General features: G+C 45.0%; 1 protein-coding gene across 4 annotated transcripts in view; it reads left to right on the forward strand.

Moving 5' to 3' along the window:
• Positions 1-18,562, forward strand: part of WWC3 (WWC family member 3) — a 108,372-nt gene that overhangs the window by 55,089 nt on the left and 34,721 nt on the right. For 2 of the 4 annotated variants that reach the window (XM_070289717.1, XM_070289718.1), the window contains 4 exons: positions 7,986-8,115; positions 8,412-8,510; positions 10,881-11,027; positions 13,480-13,553. In XM_070289717.1, coding sequence (XP_070145818.1) covers positions 7,986-8,115; positions 8,412-8,510; positions 10,881-11,027; positions 13,480-13,553 — 450 coding nt within the window. The remainder of the gene's footprint in view (positions 1-7,985; positions 8,116-8,411; positions 8,511-10,880; positions 11,028-13,479; positions 13,554-18,562) is intronic. The other 2 variants (XM_070289719.1, XM_070289720.1) reach the window with 1 other exon arrangement.

Consider the following 18,562-nt stretch of genomic DNA (forward strand, 5'->3'; position numbering starts at 1 on the left):
CCCATGGATACCAAGCCTGGTGGGCTACAGTCCATGGGGTCACAAAGAGTCAGACACGACAGAGAGACTTATCATATATCTACACAGAACGTTCTGTCAGGCAGCCTGATCTATAGGTCATCCTCCTGTTGACATCTTTGCAATTAGAACTCTATCCCTACTGAGAGTTTGGAGATTTTAAGGTTCTTATTATTTGCAAATTCTATTAAGTGAGCAAATTAAGTGAACAATAGTTACTGTGTTAGTGGTGATATTAGTGGTCTGAAAGAATTAATTTTCTCTAGAAAGGGTTTTGCATGCCCGTTGGTTCTAAGTCTGTTTCCTTTTGATTCAGATCCTGGTTTCACTTGCTGAACTTAGGCATGTGCTTCACACCTTCTACGCTGACTCTTCTCATGTGGTTGTCTGAGTTTGACTGCTCTGACAAAATACTTTAGACTGAGTGACTTAAAGAGCAGACAGTGACTTCTCATGGTTCCAGAGGCCAGAAGTCCAAGGTCAAGGCACTGGCAAATCCATTATAAGCCTTTTGACTGTATCTTGACATGGTGGTGTTGTGTGGTGGGGGACTCTGGTCTCTGGTGTCTCTTCTCTTTCTTTAAGGACAATAGTCCCTTCATGGGGCCCCACCCTCATGACTTCATCTAAATCTAATAACCCCCTAAAGGACCCATTTCCAACAGCAGCCCATTGGGGATTGGGATTCACCCCAAGAATTTGGGGGGATGTGAACATTCAGTCCATAGCAGTGACCATTGGGCTAAATTGTCCAAGGACAGCAACAATGCCTGCTGCACAGTCAGCCTTCAACAAATGACAGGAATCCATGTGGCTACGATTCTTGGTAAACAGGGGCAGCGTTCTACTCTCTTGGCATCCTAGGTGTAGATGCAGTGACCGCATGTCAGATGTATCATTCTTTATAAGGAGGGAACATGGATGTGAGTGTTTGCCAAAGGTAATGACCACAGCCTCACATAAAGGGTAATCAAACCCTGTTGTTCAGCATGAGTAGAGATTCACTTTCTTACTCACCCAAGATTGCTTCGGCTGACGACTTTTTTGTCTGCTTCTTTATTGAGGACGTATTATAGAAACCAGGGGAGACACCATACAAAGGTGAGCTGGGTCCTGCTCGGAGGGCTTGGCTCTTCTGGCTCTGAGACACTGCCATGCCCCCTGCAGGTCCCCCCTGAGGTGGGATTTGGCCACATGCTTAGCATGGGCTGCAGGCTTTTAAGCTTACGATCAGCTTTTTGCTTTCTCTGCCACTACCTGCAGCAGCGTGTGTGCGTGTGTGCATGTGCATGTGTGCAAGAAAACCCCTTCCCCTTGACATTGCTAGGAAGTAACTTCATCTCTTGTAGGCAGTCATTCTTTAAAAAAATATTTACTAATCTTTGGCTGTGCTGTCTCTTTGTTGCTGTGAGGGCTAACTCTCTAGTTGAGGTGTGTGGACTTCTCATTGTAGTGGCTTCTCTTGTGGAGCATGGCCTCTCAGCATGTGAGCTTCAGTAGTTGTAGCCCCCGGACTCTGGAGCACAGGCTCAGTAGCTGTGGCTCAGCTGTTCACATGGCATGTGGGATCTTCCCAGACCAGGGATCGAAACCGTGTCTCCTGCGTTGGCAGGCAGATTCTTTACTTACCTGTGAGCCACCAGGAGAAACCTCAGCATCATTTTAAGACTGGAAAAAGGTGGCCTCGGTTTCTCCAGGTTTCTGGGACAGGAAGCAGAAGCCGGTACAGAAAGTTGTCAGTTTACACCTGCAGCCAGAGAGGAATATGAGCCTGCAGAGAGAATGCCAGTGCTGTTGATCCTCTTTCTGCTTTCCTTTGCAAGCCCCCTTGTGTGGGGTCAGCAATGGTAAACATGCCCCCTGCCAAGGGGATGGTCCTCACTCTGCGGCAGAGCCTATGGGAATGCCCGCCTTCCCCCATGCAGGCTGAGGGGTGGCCTGAAGGAAAGCTCTGGACCTGAACTTGGTCTTGGGGTGTCCCAGCCCAGCTTTCCAGATGAAACTGCCTCTTGAAGCAGCTTCTGGTTGGGTGCTGTATTGTCGTTGCGCACAATCACTCTATGCTATGACACGACATCTCAGGAAGGAGAAAAAACAGGAGTGCCTGTGCCATGCCTATTTGTTAATACAGTGCTCTGCCAGTGAAAAGGTGGCCTCATACCTTCCTCTGAGTTACACAAGCCATGTATAAGATGAAAACGGCCTCTTTATTTTCCTGGTATTGAAGACTGGCTCTTGTGTTTGGATCACATCATGTGGATTGGTATGCTTTATTGAGAAATTGGGAAAACCTTGGGTAAGCATCGATAATGTGATTACCCCACCCCTACTGCAAAATCCTGACTCTGAACACAGATAATACATGCACTGTTGTATGTCAATGGGCTTCTCAGATATTATTACCAACCTTGACTTAAGGCAGAAACCCTAGATTTCCCTCCAGAAAAGTTTCTGCTGTTCTTGCTTCCCAGAATATCCCGTGTATTTTTTTCCAGGGCACCTCACTGAGAGTTTGGCGACTCACAACATTTTAAACTCAACTTGTTTATCTTGGTGAACTTTCCTGGCTAGCAAGGAAATCCATCATTACGCTTGGGTCCAAGTGAGGAAAAAAGAGCCTTTTGTATTTTTTTTTTTTAAGTCTATGTGCGTTGTTAATTTTTGTAGATGGGAACTGACCATGAACAGAATCTTTGGGTTAATGATAGAATGTGTGTGTTTGTGTGTGTGTGTACTATATATAAACTTTTAATGATGGAAAATGTCAAACGTACACAAAAGTCAAGAGAATAGTATAAGGGAACCTTCCCGTATCTGTATCCCCACTTCTACAGCTAACTACACAATGGCCAGTCTTATTTTGTCACACAGCTACAGAGCCTCATTGCCCAAGCTTTTACCATGTTATTGAAGCAAATCCCAGAATCGTATTTAGTCCATAAACGTCTCCTAAAGTTACGGACTCCTTTTGAAAACGTAACTAATACCCATGCCACTTAGTAGTAACTCTTCATGTTGTCCATTCTCCAGTGGGTTTTTCCCCACCTCCCTGGTTTGTTTGGGTCCAGGTTCAGACTAGGTCCATACCGTATGTGTGGTTAGCATGTCTCTTCATCTCTACCCCCCTCTCCCTTTTTCTTTTTTCCTTCATTTCTTCGTTTTGACAATGTACTTGTTGAAGAAGCTACTCTCCTTGTCCCAAGGAATTGCCCCAATCCTGGATTTTGCTACAGGAATGTGCATCGCATCATTTCACATGCTCCTCTGTCCCCTGCTCTTTATTTATTTAAACTGGTGTCATTAATCGCACAGACTTGATCTGACTCAAGTTCCGTTGCATTTTCTCTTCTTTTGGGGGTTAAATATGGTTTGTAGCTGGTGGTGGTACTTTGATCAGGAGGTACACACTCTCTGGTTGCCTCGTGTGTGTGTGTGTGTGTGTGTGTGGTGTAAAGATTATAACTGGGGTTTGACATTGGCAGCCTGATACATCCATTTGTGTGTGTGTGTGTGTGTGTGTGTGTGCACTCAGTTGCTCAGTCATGTCCAACTCTTTGTGACCCCATGAACTGCAGCCCTAATTCTAGGGCCCAGGCTAAGTAGTTGTGGCATGTGGGATCCTCCCAGACCAAGGATCAAACCTGTGTCCCTTGCATCAGCAGGTAGATTCTTTACCACTGAGCCACCAGAGAAGCCCCCAGAGCCTTCTTAATAACTGCCCTCCAGCATTTCTTCTCTGCTCCTTATTGTACTATATTGTGCTTGAAGAAATCTTATTTCTACCACTGCTGTTCAAATCATAAAAGTAGGTGCTCGCTAGATGTGCCAGTAACCCCTTTCCTGGAGGTGCGTGCTTATCAGCCTCTGGGTCTGTGCTTCGAGCCTTTTAATTGCTTGATGACTGTCTTCCATCTTGGAATGCCATGATGGAGTTAAGCCCGTGTGTCTCCTTCAGTGACTCTGAGCGACTGCCCTCTAAGGAGCGTTCAGTATCACGGCGAGGCAGTGTTAGATCTTGGAATTAGCATTTTCTCTCTGAGGGAATTTACAGGTTTCAGGAAAGCATGGGCTTGTCCGCAGTCCACACAGGCTTAGAGCAGGATATCCTGTTACCATAGCTCAGAGGCTCCTCAAATAACAGTAAAACCTACAGAAGTGGGGGTGGAAACAAAAAGAGTGTTGTTCCCAGTCGTGGGATGGATCTGGTGTTCCACATGGGACCGACGGCCGATAGAAGCTGCCAGAAGCTCTTTGGGATTCTGGTTCGTTCAAGGCCACCTGCCAGAACCAGTGATGTAAAGATAGAGTCATAACAAGACTCCTCCTTCTTGGGGGTTGTAGTATGTGCTATTAACGTGGACGACCTTTCGAGACCTGGTGGCCCTTTCCTCCAAGATGTGGGTCGAAGAATTTGTTCGGTTTGATTTTTGCCAACACAGTTCTCTTGACATCTTAAGTTGAACAAGAAATATGGACGCTTGAGGGCAGGGGGAAGTTAATGAGAAATACCTCAAAATGCCTTCTCGGTGGTGTGCCATCAGAGTTTGATGCTGCGCCTTCTTTCCTCTGGCTTCCCTGGTGACTCAGACAGTAAAGAATCCACCTGCAAAGTGGGAGACCTGGGTTCGATCTCTGGGTCAGGAAGATCCCCTGGAGGAGGGCATGACAATCCACTCCAGTAATCTTGCCTGGAGAATCCCCATGGACAGAGGAGGTTGGCGGGCTACGGTCCATGGAGTCACAAAGAGTCAGATGCGACAGAGTGACTAACACTTTTAACGCACTTCTTTTCTCTCTAACAGTTTCTTTTAAAGGCAGGATGTAAAGAGTGCCAGTCTGCTTTGGCCCGCCATCTGACTGTGTGGATAGTCCTCAGATTTGACATGGTGTCACTTTGGAAGCTTGAGCTTGAATGTATTGCTAGCCTGGTGACAGAAGAGGCTGAGTGTGGCATGAAGGGCCTCAGTGTGGACCTCGCTGTGTGCCCTTGAGCAAGTCATTCAACCTTCCTGGTTGAATGTTGAGTGAAAAGTAAAGGCCAGGTGTTAGAGGGAATTTGAAAACTCCCAAATAAATCAATTTTGCAGATGTGATATAAAAGAGAGTTCCTGTTCTTTGAGGTTTTTGTTAGATGAAAATTGATCACAGTTGACAGATGGAAGTGGTTAGAGTTCTGTGGAGCCTGCTTCTTCCTCTTACCAAAGCATACGGACCCTACCCTGGCTACCCTGAGCAGGAGTGCACCAGCGGGTAGCAAGGGCCATTAGCTACACCAAGTTTTTCCATGCTGCTGCTGCTGCTGCTAAGTCACTTCAGTCAGACTCTGTGCAGCCCCATAGACAGCAGCCCACTAGGCTCCTCTGTCCCTGGGATTCTCCAGGCAAGAATAATGGAGTGGGTTGCCATTTCCTTCTCCAATGCATGAAAGTGAAAAGTGAAAGTGAAGTCACTCAGTCATGCCTGACTCTTAACGACCCCATGGACTGCAGCCTACCAGGCTCCTCCGTCCATGGGATTTTCTAGGCAAGAGTACTGGAGTGGGGGGCCATTGCCTTCTCCAAGTTTTTCCATAGAACAGCTAAAATGGAAAAACTCCAATTTGGACTTGAGAGCTGGGAGATGTGGGTTTGAGTTGTGGGTCTGCCAGATCTTAGCTTGTCCTCTTGGGCCACTTAGTCTCTCTGAGCCTCAATTTTTGCATCACAAAGTCTGGGAAGATTATGCTTATCTCATAAACCTGTTCAGGGGATTAAATGAGGTGAGACGTAAAGCATGCAGCAGGACAGTCACCTAGTAGGTGTTTGATACTTGAACTATTGTAACATGCTATTTATATACCTATCTAATTTAATCAAACACACACTTATATAATTCAATCAAATAGATACTTGTATAATTTAATCAGGGACTTGCCAGGTAGCAAAGAAGTGGTAAAGAATTCTCCTGCCAGTGAAGGAGATGTAAGAGACATGGGTTCATTCCCTGGGTCGGGAAGATCATCTGGAGGAGGACACGGCAACCCATTCCAGTATTCTTGCCTGGAGAATCCCATTGACAGGGGAGCCTGGCAGGTGACAGTCCATAGGGTAGCACAGAGTCAGACACAGCTGAAGCGACTCAGCATGCATGCATGCATGCATGCATGCATAATTTAATCAAATGCATATAATTTAATCAGATAAAGTATAAAATATCTTTATAAGGTTTTACTTACGTAACAGTATCATTTCACATAATTGCATATTCTATAATAATTCATAATTTTTTAAACAGTTACATTTTGGAGATTCCTAGAACTAAGAGCTTTCATACTTTTTTGTTAAAACGTGTGTAATCTTTTCCCTTATCCTTACCCTCCAATGACGTCTTCTGTGGAAGAAGACTGTCTGAGATGGAACGAAGGAAGGTGCTTGCCGAAGTAGCAGTGAGGGGCCCCAACTCGTGGGTGGGCTCTCCCTTTAGTGACCCCAGCTCACCGGACTGGGACAGCCTTGGGACAGAGTGAAAACAGCTGCTCTCGGTCAGTCTTCATTCCTTTTTGAGGTCTCAGAGCTCCTTGGGTGGAGCTAAGGTCAGGGCTGAGGCCTGCTGCCTTGAAGTTGAACTTTTGTTCTTGGGTGGGAGGGGGGGAGGGTCGGGGGGCTCTGCGGCATCTGCTGGTGAGATGTATTACAGGGTTTGCTGTTCTCTCTCCCTGGTGGGAACTGGGGCCTGTTTTCCTCCAAGCCACCAGCTGATGGTGCCTTGACAGGCGGCTGGCTCTGCCCCGGGCTTTACTGATGGCTGCACTTAGGCTCTGTCACTGCTGAAAGCCATAAAGGAATCACAACACCCAAGTATGAGCCGGAGCCGACGAGGTTAGCGTCTCACATTGTGGCCTTAACAGCGGCTGTGTGTCTGTACTCTGTGACCATCCGATGAACACTGACTTCTAAGCAGTTGAGAACATTTTGTGTGTTGCATTTGAGTTTCATTTTTCTATAGGGGTGTCGGTGTCAGGTGATGATCCCTTAGCTGTATGAAGTTTTCTTTCTAGAAGAGTCAGTAGACCTATAATAGCAAAGGCATTGGTCATTAACTGTTAAGGATAAATCACACTTTTCTGGCCTCGGGTTTTCTGTGTTGAAATGATGTCACCCTTTTCTACAGACTTCATCAGCCTATGTCTGTTGTGATTTGTGACATTAAATGAGATATATTCGAGAGCCTTTTATCAGAAGATGGATATCAGGAGACATTATTACATAAATGGGTCTAACTTTTCTCTGCAAGAAAACTTGAGCCCCTTCCTTGGCAGATGTAGTGATGAGAGATGGATGGCCTTTGTGTCTGCCTTGCATCAGAGACTCTTGATTCTCCATAGAACAGCTAAAATGGAAAAACACATGGCCAGGCCACATTGGGATGCAGGGATAGAATGAAGGATGAATGGATGTTTGGATGGAACGGGAGTACTAGAGAGGGAGTGATAAATTAGAACCAGGATAAAAGAACGAAAGATAAGAGGAGCCATAAGACTTCCCAAGTTTTGTGCAGGGCATCACTATTGAAAACTTCACTACTTTTTGCTGTTTCCCATATATTCTTGTATACAGACTTCATTGGTATGTTTACTGAATAGACATTTTGGACTACTAACTGAGATGCTGGGGCTAAACGAATAAGACATGATCCTGCTCTCAGAGAGGGAAGTTTAAAATCTCTGGAAATGATTAGGAATCTTGCCTGGCACGTCCCTGCCTACAGAAGATGCTCTTGGAGCAGAGGGAGACATCCACCACCAGTCTTATCTCCTTGTATTCACCACGAACAAGGAAGGGCTTATGGGATCTTTTTTTTCCTTTGCCAAAACATTGCTTTCAGCTGTTCCCCGCCCTTCTATGAAGCTTTTAAGTTCTGGATTATTACTGTTTAATGGGATGTTACACTCTCGCACAGAATGACTCTTTTATTTCTTTTTGAACCAGGATTGATCGCAAGATGTCTAATGCTCACACCAACTACAAACTGGATGAGGCACAGGCTATAATGAGCGAGCTCAGGACCATCAAGAAAGCCATTTATACAGGAGAGAAGGAAAGACGGGACCTGATGCAAGTAAGAGGCCGGGGAGCTCTTCAGAGCCCGCATCTGTCTCTCTGCTCTCCTGCGTATCGTTCCTTTATTTATTTATTTCCCTTTTTAAACATGTTCATAATGCCAGGGTTATCTAACTTTCCTTTATGTAAACATTTAAAAATATATACGTATTTATATCATATCGTTATTATATAATCATGCAAATTTTAAACACATACATGTTTGTACAATATATATGTGTATTTGATATCTTCGATATATGTGTGTGTACGTATATATATATATATATATATATTTTAAAATGTGCATGTTAGTTTCCTAGGGTTGCCATGACAAAGAACCACATACCAGGTGGCTTAGAACAACAGGAGTTTATTCTCTCCGAGTCTGGAGGACGAGAGTCTGATGTCAAGGTGCGGCAGGGCCACGGTCTGTCTGGCGGCTCTGGGGAGGTCCTTCTCGCCTCTCGCAGCCTCTGGGGGCTGCTGGCAGTCCTCGGTGTTCTCAGCTTATAGATGCATCACCCTAGTCTCTGCCTTCGTGATCACATCTCTGCATATAAATTTTTTCTTCTTATAAGGACACCAATCATTGGATTAGAACCTGTTCTCATCTTAGTTTGATTTCATCTGCAGACTTTTCCTTCCAAATAAGCACGTATTCCCAGGTTCTGGGGGTTAGGACTGAAGCATCTTTTTGCAGGACACAATTCAGGCTATAGTAAGGGGTGACATATTTATATCGTTTAATAACCAAAGTAATTTTAAAAGTGTATCATAAGAGTCTTGCTGTCACCCCATTTTCTCACCTCCTATAACTACTGTTATAACCTTCTTGTGTGTCCTGCTAGTGATCAGTTGCCCTCGCAGAAAGCTGGGCCTGTAACTCTGTATGGCTGCATAGTATTCCACCATGAGGATAGACTTTATACTGGTTTATATTTTTGCCACTTGAACTCCTGTAGCTTCTGTTATTTTTAGAAAAACTGAGTTTTTGCCAAGGGACGCATGCCGGGCTCTTGCTCCATGCCGGAAAGCATTTGATGCTCTCCGTCGTGGCTTTTCTTTCCAGCTCAGTTCACTGAGTCTGCACCTGGCACTAGTAGGCGTTGGTTTCAATTCTGCAGCATGTAAAACACACAAGGACATGGGAGCAAAGCTCACCTTCTTAGGCCAAGTGCAACAGGTGCGCACATGACCGCCTTGCATGGCGGTGCTTCCTAATGTCAAGGATGTGAGGCTGGAGTGTCCCCAGGGTGCTTGTTCAATTGCAGATTACCAGGCCATACCCCAGATCTCCTAGGTTAGACTCTCTGGGGGTAGGATACAGAAATCTGTATTTTCAGATGCCCTGTATTTCCGGGTCATGAGAGGTAAATGACACCCAGCTGCCTCGAGTGGGTTCCCCACCATGGAGGCTGGAGATAGAATTTCTGGAAGATACCTCAGACCACAGCATCTTCTCTGAGACACTCCAGGGAGACACACAAGCAGTGTCTTCATCTAGTAAAATCAAATAAGTTGTTTCATCTTGGCCCATCCCAAGACACCTTTGTCTAGATCCAGAGGCACCTGCCTGGGGTCTACTGCACCTGGGCATCTCGTGTCTGCAGTCTTTTAAAAATCTTAAAACATCTGGTTTCTCTTGAACTTTCACCCGAAGGGGTTCTAGGTACCAGAATTTATACTTACTCTAATATTTGGCCTACTGACATCCATATAAGATGACTTTGACCCTGTAGAATTATGACTGAAAAAAATTTGCTAATAAGAATATGTGAGCATAGTCTAGGAGTTGTTTTCACCTTCTGTGTGGTTTTGAAAATCTCCAGGTAGCATTCCTTTCTGATGGAATTATTTATTGAAGGAACATTTCAAATAGGAGTGCTATCTCCCTTCCCCTTTGCTCTATTGAGGTACAGTTGACAAATAAAATTTTATAAATTTAAGGTGTACGTGCTGGTTTGATAGACACAACTATTGTGAAATGATTACCACCATAAAATGAGTTCACACATCTGTCACCTCACATGGGTACATTGATTTTTCTGTGCTGAGGACTTCTAAGATCTTCTCTTAGCAACTTTCAGACCTTCACTCCAGTATTGCTAGCTATTCTCACTGTGCTGTGGACCTAAGATCTGGGACTTATTCCTCCTGCTTTCCTGGTGGCTCAGACGGTAAAGAATCCACCTGCCAGTGCAGGAGACGTGAGTTCAATCCCTGGGTCAGGAAGATTCCCTGGAGGAGGGCATGGCAACCCACTCCAGTGTTCTTGCCTGGGAAATCCATGAACAGAGGAGCCTGGTGGGCTACAGTCCATGGGATTACAAAGAGATGCAATTGAGCACACACGTATGCACATTGCTCTTAATGCATGGGACTTTGGACCATTTGACCAGCATATCTTCATTGCCCCGAGCTCTCTAGCCCCTGTCAGCTGCCTTTCTACTCCCTATGTTTTTGGCTTTTTGGAGGGAAGGCTTATTTTTTCTTTAGGAAACACAGAGGTTAAAACAGTAAAAATGGTCCCTCATTTGTTCTCTGTATTATTCCCTTGCTGCCAGGAGGACTCAGTTGCCATCTGACTTAAATCACTACGAGTTTCATGAAAGGTGCACGTGCTGATCAACATTTCTTTGGAATCTCATGAGAATGGGGTTGGGGTGGGCCTGCTCTCCAGGAATGAGGCTGCCGACCTGGAATGGGAAGGAAATGACTGCTTGGAAAGGGAAGAGATGCATCGCCATGGCTATTCAAGTTGCTTGTTCCCTTCTGTTCTAGAGCCTGGCCAAGCTGACTGATGGCTTCAGGAATAGCTGTTCTCTTACCGACCCTCTGCAGGAGTTCCCTCCTGGTGCAGGCGCACTGGGCGAGTCTTTATCTCACCAGTTTTGTGATGCTGGCTCTCAGACTGACATCATAGGCGAGGTATGCTCACCAGGCAGTGGGGGGGCGGGGGCGGAGAACCAAGTATATCCAGAGAGACAACAAAAGGGCTGCTTTCATGTGGCCATCACCCATTTGTTTAAATTTTCCACTTTCCCTTCAAAAGGGTTTTGGCTTTTGTGCCATTAAGTTTGAAGAAAGAATATGGTTTTTTTTTTACATCCAGGCATCTTGAAGGTTCAGAAGGGCCTGAGAGGCAATTGAATGGCTTATTACCTCTCTCTTCATAAATTAGATTTTTTAAAAAGGCAGAATCCTTTTGAAAGTTGAGTTTAGCTGTTTTTTTTAAATTTAAATGTATTTATTTTAATTGGAGGCTAATTACCTTACAATATTGTATTGGTTTTGCCATACATCAACATGAATCTGCCACAGGTGTACATGTGTTCCCCATCCAGAACCCCCTTCCCACCTCCCTCCCCGTACCATCCCTCGGTCATCCCAGTGCACCAGCCCCAAGCATCCTGTGGGAGAGGGAGAAGGTGGGATGATTTGGGAGAATGGCATTGAAACATGTATAATATCATATAAGAAATGAATCGCCAGTCCAGGTTCGATGCAGGATACAGGAGTTTAGCTATTTTTTGACAGGTGTAGGACTCTTTAGAGCATGGATCAGCTAACTTTTTCTGCCAAGATCCAGATAATAAGTGTTTTAGGCTTTGCCGGCTATGCAGTCTCTGCCATAGTCACCTGTGAATGGGTGGGTGGGGCTTGTTCCAGTAAAACTAAGAGGTGGTGGGCAACATTCATCCTTTGGGCTGTAGTTCTCTGAGCTCTGGCTTAGACCAGTGATTTTCATCAGCTTTGTGGCTGTGTTACCCTTGGGTTATACTTTGATGCTATTTCTTATTCTTCTAAGAGAATGTCAGAAAATTAAATTGAAATTAATTTTGTTTGGGACTTGGAAGAATTTCATAATGCCCCTTTTGATAATTAGTGAAGCCTTGAGTTAGCCATCAAAGCAGAATTGGCTGCCATCATGTGAAGCAGGGCAGTGAATACTTAAAGACACTACTGTTATACTGTCATTGAGTGAAGTTTTACATTCATTTGTTACAAATGGAAAACCAATTTGTATGGATTCTTAGGGCTCACTAAGTAAAGTTGAAATATCAGTGAAATGCACAATGCCCTCCTAAAAGTAAATACATAAAAAGGGAAAACCATTGACTAAAAAACTGTGAGTTTTAAATAATTAACTATATTTTAAAATGTCAACAAATAGTGCCTCTTTGAGGGGAATATCATATAGGAAATAATGCCTCTGTGTCCTGGATGTCCTGAACTGCCTATGTGCAATGTTCCCCCTCATTGTTCTCAAAACTACACTTGGACATTTTTTTGACCAGGTTTAAGACAGAGAAGAATCTGTAAGTCAAAACTGTCTGGCATTTTTGCCTAAAGATTTTGGCATGAGAAAAGGAAAGAAGTACAATATGTATTGAATTCCATGAATAACTCATTGCTGCTTAACATAAGGTTAGAATTAGAATAACTTTAGCAGTAAATTGTCATTATTTATGAGTTTACTGGGGCTGGCCCTGAGTTGGCAGCTTCATGACTGTTACTTTGATTTAAGTAGCTGTTTCCATCTTCTTTTGTCAGCTGAGAGGGTCCAGGTACCAGGTTACCTAAGGTTATATAGCCAGGGAGAGGCAGATCTGGGTTTGAATCAGCAACTCTGATCCCTAAACCCCTGTGCTTTCTACTACATCTTGTTATTGAAAAATATATCAAAAGGCTTTAACTGTATTAGTTAGCTATTGCTGCATAACAAAACACCCCTGAAACCTAGCATTTGAAAACAGCACACATTTATTATCTCACACTTGTACTGTGGATCAGGAAACTGTGCTTCATCTTCTGCTTCAGGGGCTCTCAGGAAACTGTAATCAAGGTATTAGCTAGAGTTGCAGTCTCATCAGAAAGCTTGATTGGGAAGGGTTTACTTCCAGGCTTATATGATTGTTGGCAGGATTCAGTTCCTCACTGATTATTGGACTGAGAGCTTCTATTCCTTACTGTATGAACCTCTCCAGAACGGCAGCTTGCTTCGTCACAGCATGCATGTACTACACAAGTTGGGATGAATTTTTTTGTGTGTTTATATCAACTTTGAGGAATTCTCTATTTCTTTTCAAACTTAATTTGCTGTGGGCATTACAAAATAGACAAGTGTACTTCCACTATTTTAAAAAAAATCCGCCAGTGTTGGAACAACCAAAGTCTTACCAGTCGCATTCCCAACTCCCGATGACCAGAGGTGGCAGCTGTTATTGGTGTGTTTCCTTCCAGACCTTTGAAAAATGGAAATTAGAAGGTGAATTAAAATATTCTTCACTGGTGCTGGAAGTTTAAGTGAGTTTTCTCTTTTGAAAATGGGTTTTTAACATGTCTCCCCCCTTGTTTATCTTCCTTCTGTTCCGAAAAGTTCATCTTTGATGATAAAACAAGGCTTGTGGATCGAGTCAGGCTTAACTGGCAGTATGAGGAAGCCAGAAAGAGGTAAGAAGCTCCTTTTTCAAACCTTGCCTTCTCCTTATTTCCTTCCTCCTGTGGGAAGAGGTTTTATGGAGTTTCAATGTGTGATTTATCCACATCTTACCAGAAAGCAATGTCTGACAGAGTATAGAATTAAGACTCTTCAGTTTACGTGTAGCTTCGGAACGCATGTGACAGAATTTCACATGCATTTAAAATGGGAACTTCTCAATATTGCAAACAGTTATAAAGATGGGATATAATAAAAATAGAGACTTTTCAGGCTCTCTTTATCCTCTCAAGGAATTCAGAACTCCCTCCTTCCCTGCCTTCTAGCTGAGCATCAGTCCCTCAGAACAGCTTAAGCATAACTGTTTTTTTTTTTTAATATATGTGGCGTCTCATTTTATAGATTAACAACAAGAGCCATGTATCTTGGTTCAAAGACAGTTTAATAAGGATTAGGTCCATGAGTGACAGCAGTACCTAATCTATGTCATTCTGACAGAGAACTGAAACACAATCGTGTCTGTTAACCTGTGTTGTAGGTTACCTGCCTTCTGCGAATTGAGACTTGACCTTGTTTGTGTGTTTCAAAATGTATCTCTTCCTCCTCTCTGTCCCTCCCTCCCGGTCTCAGCCAGGATGCACAGGCAGCACCACCAGGTGGGCTGTTACCCTCGCAGGCAGTGTTTTGTTTAAATTTATTTTATTGGGCTGTGTCGGGTCTTAGTGGCGGTACACAGGCTTCTCTCTAGTTGTGGCACATGGATTCAGTAGTTACGGTGCGTGGGCTTAGTGAATCAATCTCTCTTGTGCCTTCTGAAAAGAGTCTTAAATTCAAGCTATTCCAAAATCTGGGCTTCAGAAAGCCATGGTGCCTGTCTTTTTCAAGAAGTTTCTTTAGTCACATATGAACTGCTGTGCGGGGAGTGGAGGAAGAGGAGCGAATGCCAAGCAGGTCGAGGGCGTCCATTCTGGAAGCTAAATAGTTGGGTTTGGTCAGTATACTGTATCATTCAGGGATGTCTGGAAATCCGCTTCATGGCCTTTTTAGCAAATGTAAAAATAGCATCCAAAGCAGATCATCTGACTCCCTGCTGGAGGGCCGGCTGGAGATGACCCAGCCTTTGCTCTGAGCCCCTCTGCCCGATCCTTCTGGCTCTTGCTCTGCAGGATGCAGTGATATCCTCAAAGGGGGCACTGCACTTCCCCGTGGACCACTTCCCTGGCCTCAGGCATCCACTCTCTGGAGCTTGCTGGTGGCGTTTGTCCGACGCTGTTGTCTCAATATTGAGAATATTGTCTCAATAGTCCTCTGCTCCTTGCATGTTTCTGTGGCACTATGTGGGTGTTGGAATTCGCTGCATTGTGTTAAACCATAGAAACTTGTTGGGTGCTGTACTTAACGTAATTGTTACTGTTTGGCTGTGACATTTACCAGCCATTGCAAGGGATATTTTGGTTTTCTAGAGATGAGATTGATACAGAGTGAGTAATCTTTTAAATATCGAGATAATAACATTTGGGCGGAAAGTCCAGGATTTAAGAGCATTCTTCAGGGGAGGACACTGTACTTCATCAGTATCTTTTAAAGGGGAGGAGTATCTCAGGGTCACCAGAACCTTGTTAGGAAAGGCACTGCAGTTGCAGAGGAGGGTCCTGTCCCCAGTGCGTCGACCTTTGTAGGAAAGTACGGGCTTCTCCAAAGTGCCTTTCTGAGCTGCCTTGCACACATTTAGAGATCTGAGATTCATTGTAAGGACGTGTCAGGTTGGCTCACAGTTGTTCTTTCCCACTAGAATAGTGGTTCCCACTGGAACAGGGAGTGAGGGAGGGGTGCAATGGTGGGACTCCCCCTACCCCCAGTGGGCTTCTGGCTACATTTACAGATGTCAGTAGTTGTCATAGCTCTAGGGGAGGCACCAATGGCATCAAGTGGGGAGATACCAGAGAACACTCCGGCCCCCATGTCACTAGTGCTAGAGGATTGTGCTGTCTCAGCAGGTCCACATCTGCGTCATTTCCATATGGGCAACCCCAGCAGCTTCCTCCACACCCGGCAGCCATTGGCAGAGAAGCTGCCAGGGGTTGGGTGGGGGTCTGGGAGACTGTACTTCTGACTAGCACCTGCCCTGTTCACAGACGTGGCGTGGTTTATGTGAGGCCATAAGGACATATAAACTCCCCCACAGCTAGCAGACATTGTGAGGACCTCAGTGAGTCTGCCTGGGGGTGGAGATAACCCCAGATAGTACCTGCAGGGTGTGCGCCTGCGTGCACGGACACTGCCTATATGTATAGACACACAGGGTTCAGAAGCATGTACAAATCTGCTTGTATGTCTATGTACACATGTAACATATGTATGCTTGCATTTATTTGTGTGTATATATAGGGCTTCCCTGGTGACTCAGACAGTAAAGAATCTGCTTGCAGTGCAGGAGACCTGGGTTTGATCCCTGGGTTGGGAAGATCCCCTGTAGGAGGGCATGGCAACCCACTCCAGGATTCTTGCCTGTAGAATTTCATGGACAGAGGAGCCTGGCGGGCTACAGTCCATGGGGTCACAGAGTCGGACACGATTTAGCATATATATACCTGTGTGTTTTCCTGCTTGTTTTTATTACATAAATAATACATGAATACATTGCTTTTGTCAAAGATGCAATCAATAGAGACCTCCCATCTTAACTTCCTCTCTAATCCTACCTCCCACCATTAATGATTTGGTGTGAAACCTTCCAGGTTTTATGTAAACATTTAAGTAAATGAAGCTCAGTGTAGTTAAATCTAGTATATGATGCATAGCTTTTCTAATGATTACAACCATCCTCTCTGGATGGACATCTCGATGATTCCAGTTTTTTTTTTATTTTCACAAATAGTGCACATCTGTGTATAGGCCCCAGCCTTGCAGGAATACCTGTTTCCTTGGACAGATACTTAGCAAGGAAACATATGGGTCTAAAGACCTTTATGTCGGAAGTTCTGATCGGTCCCACCGAATTGTCTTCCAAAATGACCTATATGCTTTACTCTGCCATCAGTAGCAACGGAGAGCCCTGATTTCTGTGTCTCCTCATCCTGGTTAAATACCATCATTTTTTGTACATTTTTTTGGAGTCGTGGACAAACACATTCTGTGAGTTGTCACGTCCTTCCCTGGTGAAGGTTGCAGGGAATGGTGTACTGATGGTGCAGATCAGCATACTTTCAGTTATTTAAATTGCCGGGTCTGAATTGTTTTTGCAGACAAGCACTCCTTTCACAACATGTTAGATTCCATCAGCCCCTAAGGGATGGGGGTGGCCCCCCAGGGGATGTTTTTGGTTCTCGTGACTGGAGAGAGGGCACTTCTGGCATCCCATGTGGGGACCCCAAGGATATTGCTCAACACCCCACAATACCCAGGACAGTCCCCCCCAGCAAAGACTCAGATGGCCCAGAGTTTCTTGCTGCCATCAAAAAATCTGACTCTTCGGCTTCTTATCTTGCTCTGAAATCCCAACTGTGTGTGGCAAGACCCAAGGACAAGTCTTCCACTGACTCAAGGCATTAGCCTGTTCCAGCCATTCTGGCTCCCTCAGTGTTCCTCACACACATTGGGCCTAACACCTGTCAGGCACACTCCTGGTTTAGTGCTGGAGGTTGGCACAGTAATGGCCCCTGAGATGTCCATATCCTAATCCCTAGAACCCATGACTCTGTTAGCTTCCTTGGCGGAAGGAGCTTTGCAGATGGCCTCAAGTTAGAGATCTGGGGGTGGGGAGATGATGCTAGATCACCTTGATGGTAGCCATTTAGTCACTCAGTTGTGTCCATCTCTTTGTGACCCCATGGACTGTAGCTCACCGGGCTTCTCTGTCCATGGGATTATCCAGGCAAGAATACTGGAGTGGGTTGCCATATCCTTCTTCAGGGGATCTTCCCGACCCCGGGTTTGGACCCGGGTCTCCACATCACAGGCAGATTCTTTACCATCTCAGTCACCAGGGATTACCTCGATAGGCTCAATGTAATCCCAAGGGTCCTTAGAAGAGGGAGAAGCAGAGAAGGAGATATGAGGATGGATGCCGAGATCAGAGTGATGCAGGCCCGTGAGCCAAGGAAAGTGAGCAGCCCCTAGAAACCGCTGTAAAATATATTCTTCCATTGAGCCCCCAGAAGAATCACAGTCCTGTCACTCATTGTTGACTTATGTCATCTGGAATTGTAAGGTCTACAGCCATACCACCCCAGATGTGCCCGATCTCATCTGATCTTGGAAGCTAAGCAGAGTCGGGCCTGGTTAGTACTTGGATGGGACTGTAAGGTAATGATATGTGTTGTTGTAAGCCTCCCAAGTTTGTGATCATTTGTTACAGAAATGCAAGGCAAGTAACACAGTACCCTTGGCCCCTGCTGTTTCCTCTGCCTGCAATGGGATGCTTGGCCTCAAAGGGTCATGTGGCCTTTGCTCTCCTTCTGCTCACTGTCAGAGACACTTTTCTCATCATTCTGAATAAAGGATCACTCCCGTCTACCACCCCATTACCCTGATTCTCCCAGCAAATGTAACCAGCTAACCTGCTCTATACTTTATGCATGTGCCTGTTAAGTCTCTTCCATCATGTCCAACTCTGGGATCCAGCCCGCCAGGTTCCTCTGTTCATGGGATTTTCCAGGCAAGAATACTGGAGTGGGTTGCCATGCCCTCCTCCCCAGGATCTTCCCAACCCAGGGATCGAATCTGCATCTCTTGTGTCTTCTGCATTGGCAGGCGGGTTCTTTACCACTAGCACCACCTGGGGAGCCCATATTTTATGTGTTTGCTTTTTCTACTGTTTGTTTTTCCCTGCAAGAATGGAAGCCTCCTGAGGGCAGAAATTTTTATCCAGTTAGCTCATGACTATAATTCCAGAAACTAAGTGTCTGGTGAATATTTACTGAAAGAGTAAACAGAGGTCCCCTTAGATCACACATGCTCTTTGACCTTCACCCCTATGAACAGGCGGGTGGAAGGAATTCTTGGACCCAGGTCAGTGCCAGGT

This window comes from Ovis canadensis, chromosome X (genome assembly GCF_042477335.2).
Source record: "Ovis canadensis isolate MfBH-ARS-UI-01 breed Bighorn chromosome X, ARS-UI_OviCan_v2, whole genome shotgun sequence".
Taxonomy (NCBI): domain Eukaryota; kingdom Metazoa; phylum Chordata; class Mammalia; order Artiodactyla; family Bovidae; genus Ovis; species Ovis canadensis.